This window comes from Eimeria mitis, genomic scaffold, assembly GCF_000499745.2.
Source record: "Eimeria mitis Houghton genomic scaffold, Emh_scaff752, whole genome shotgun sequence".
NCBI lineage: Eukaryota > Apicomplexa > Conoidasida > Eucoccidiorida > Eimeriidae > Eimeria > Eimeria mitis.
In genome coordinates, this window is record NW_013575508.1 from 5,686 (window position 1) to 5,979 (window position 294).

The 294-nt window shown below is 62.6% G+C and overlaps 2 protein-coding genes across 2 annotated transcripts in view; both read right to left on the minus strand.

The window, feature by feature from the left end:
- EMH_0021430 (uncharacterized protein) overlaps positions 1 to 48 on the minus strand; it is a gene marked incomplete at both ends in the record, with an annotated part of 4,800 nt that extends 4,752 nt beyond the window's left edge. Inside the window, one exon of the mRNA XM_013501768.1 lies at positions 1 to 48. Within this exon, the coding sequence (XP_013357222.1) occupies positions 1 to 48 (48 nt within the window).
- Positions 49 to 222: 174 nt separating this feature from the next.
- The window catches only part of EMH_0021440 (protein phosphatase 2C, putative), a gene marked incomplete at both ends in the record, with an annotated part of 9,025 nt that continues 8,953 nt past the window's right edge, over positions 223 to 294 (minus strand). Inside the window, one exon of the mRNA XM_013501769.1 lies at positions 223 to 292. Within this exon, the coding sequence (XP_013357223.1) occupies positions 223 to 292 (70 nt within the window). The remainder of the gene's footprint in view (positions 293 to 294) is intronic.

Genomic DNA, 294 nt, shown 5'->3' on the forward strand with positions numbered 1-294 from the left:
TACTGGCGCCGAAGAGAGAACGACGGGGGACCCGCTGCTTCTGCCCATACAGGGAGCCTCTGCAGCAGCAGCAGCAACGCTGCTGCTGCATCCTGCTGCTGCTGTTGTTGCTGCTGCTGCTGCTGCTGCTGCTGTTGCTGCTGCTGCTGCAGGGCAGCACAGAGTGCGTTTGCGTGCTGCAGCAGCAAACAGTACGTTGAGTCGGCCTGCAGCAGCATTTCGCTAGCAGCAGGTAGAGAGCAGATGTGCTGCTGCAGCCTGTGCTGCAGGGGTCGACCCCGCAGCAGCAGCAGC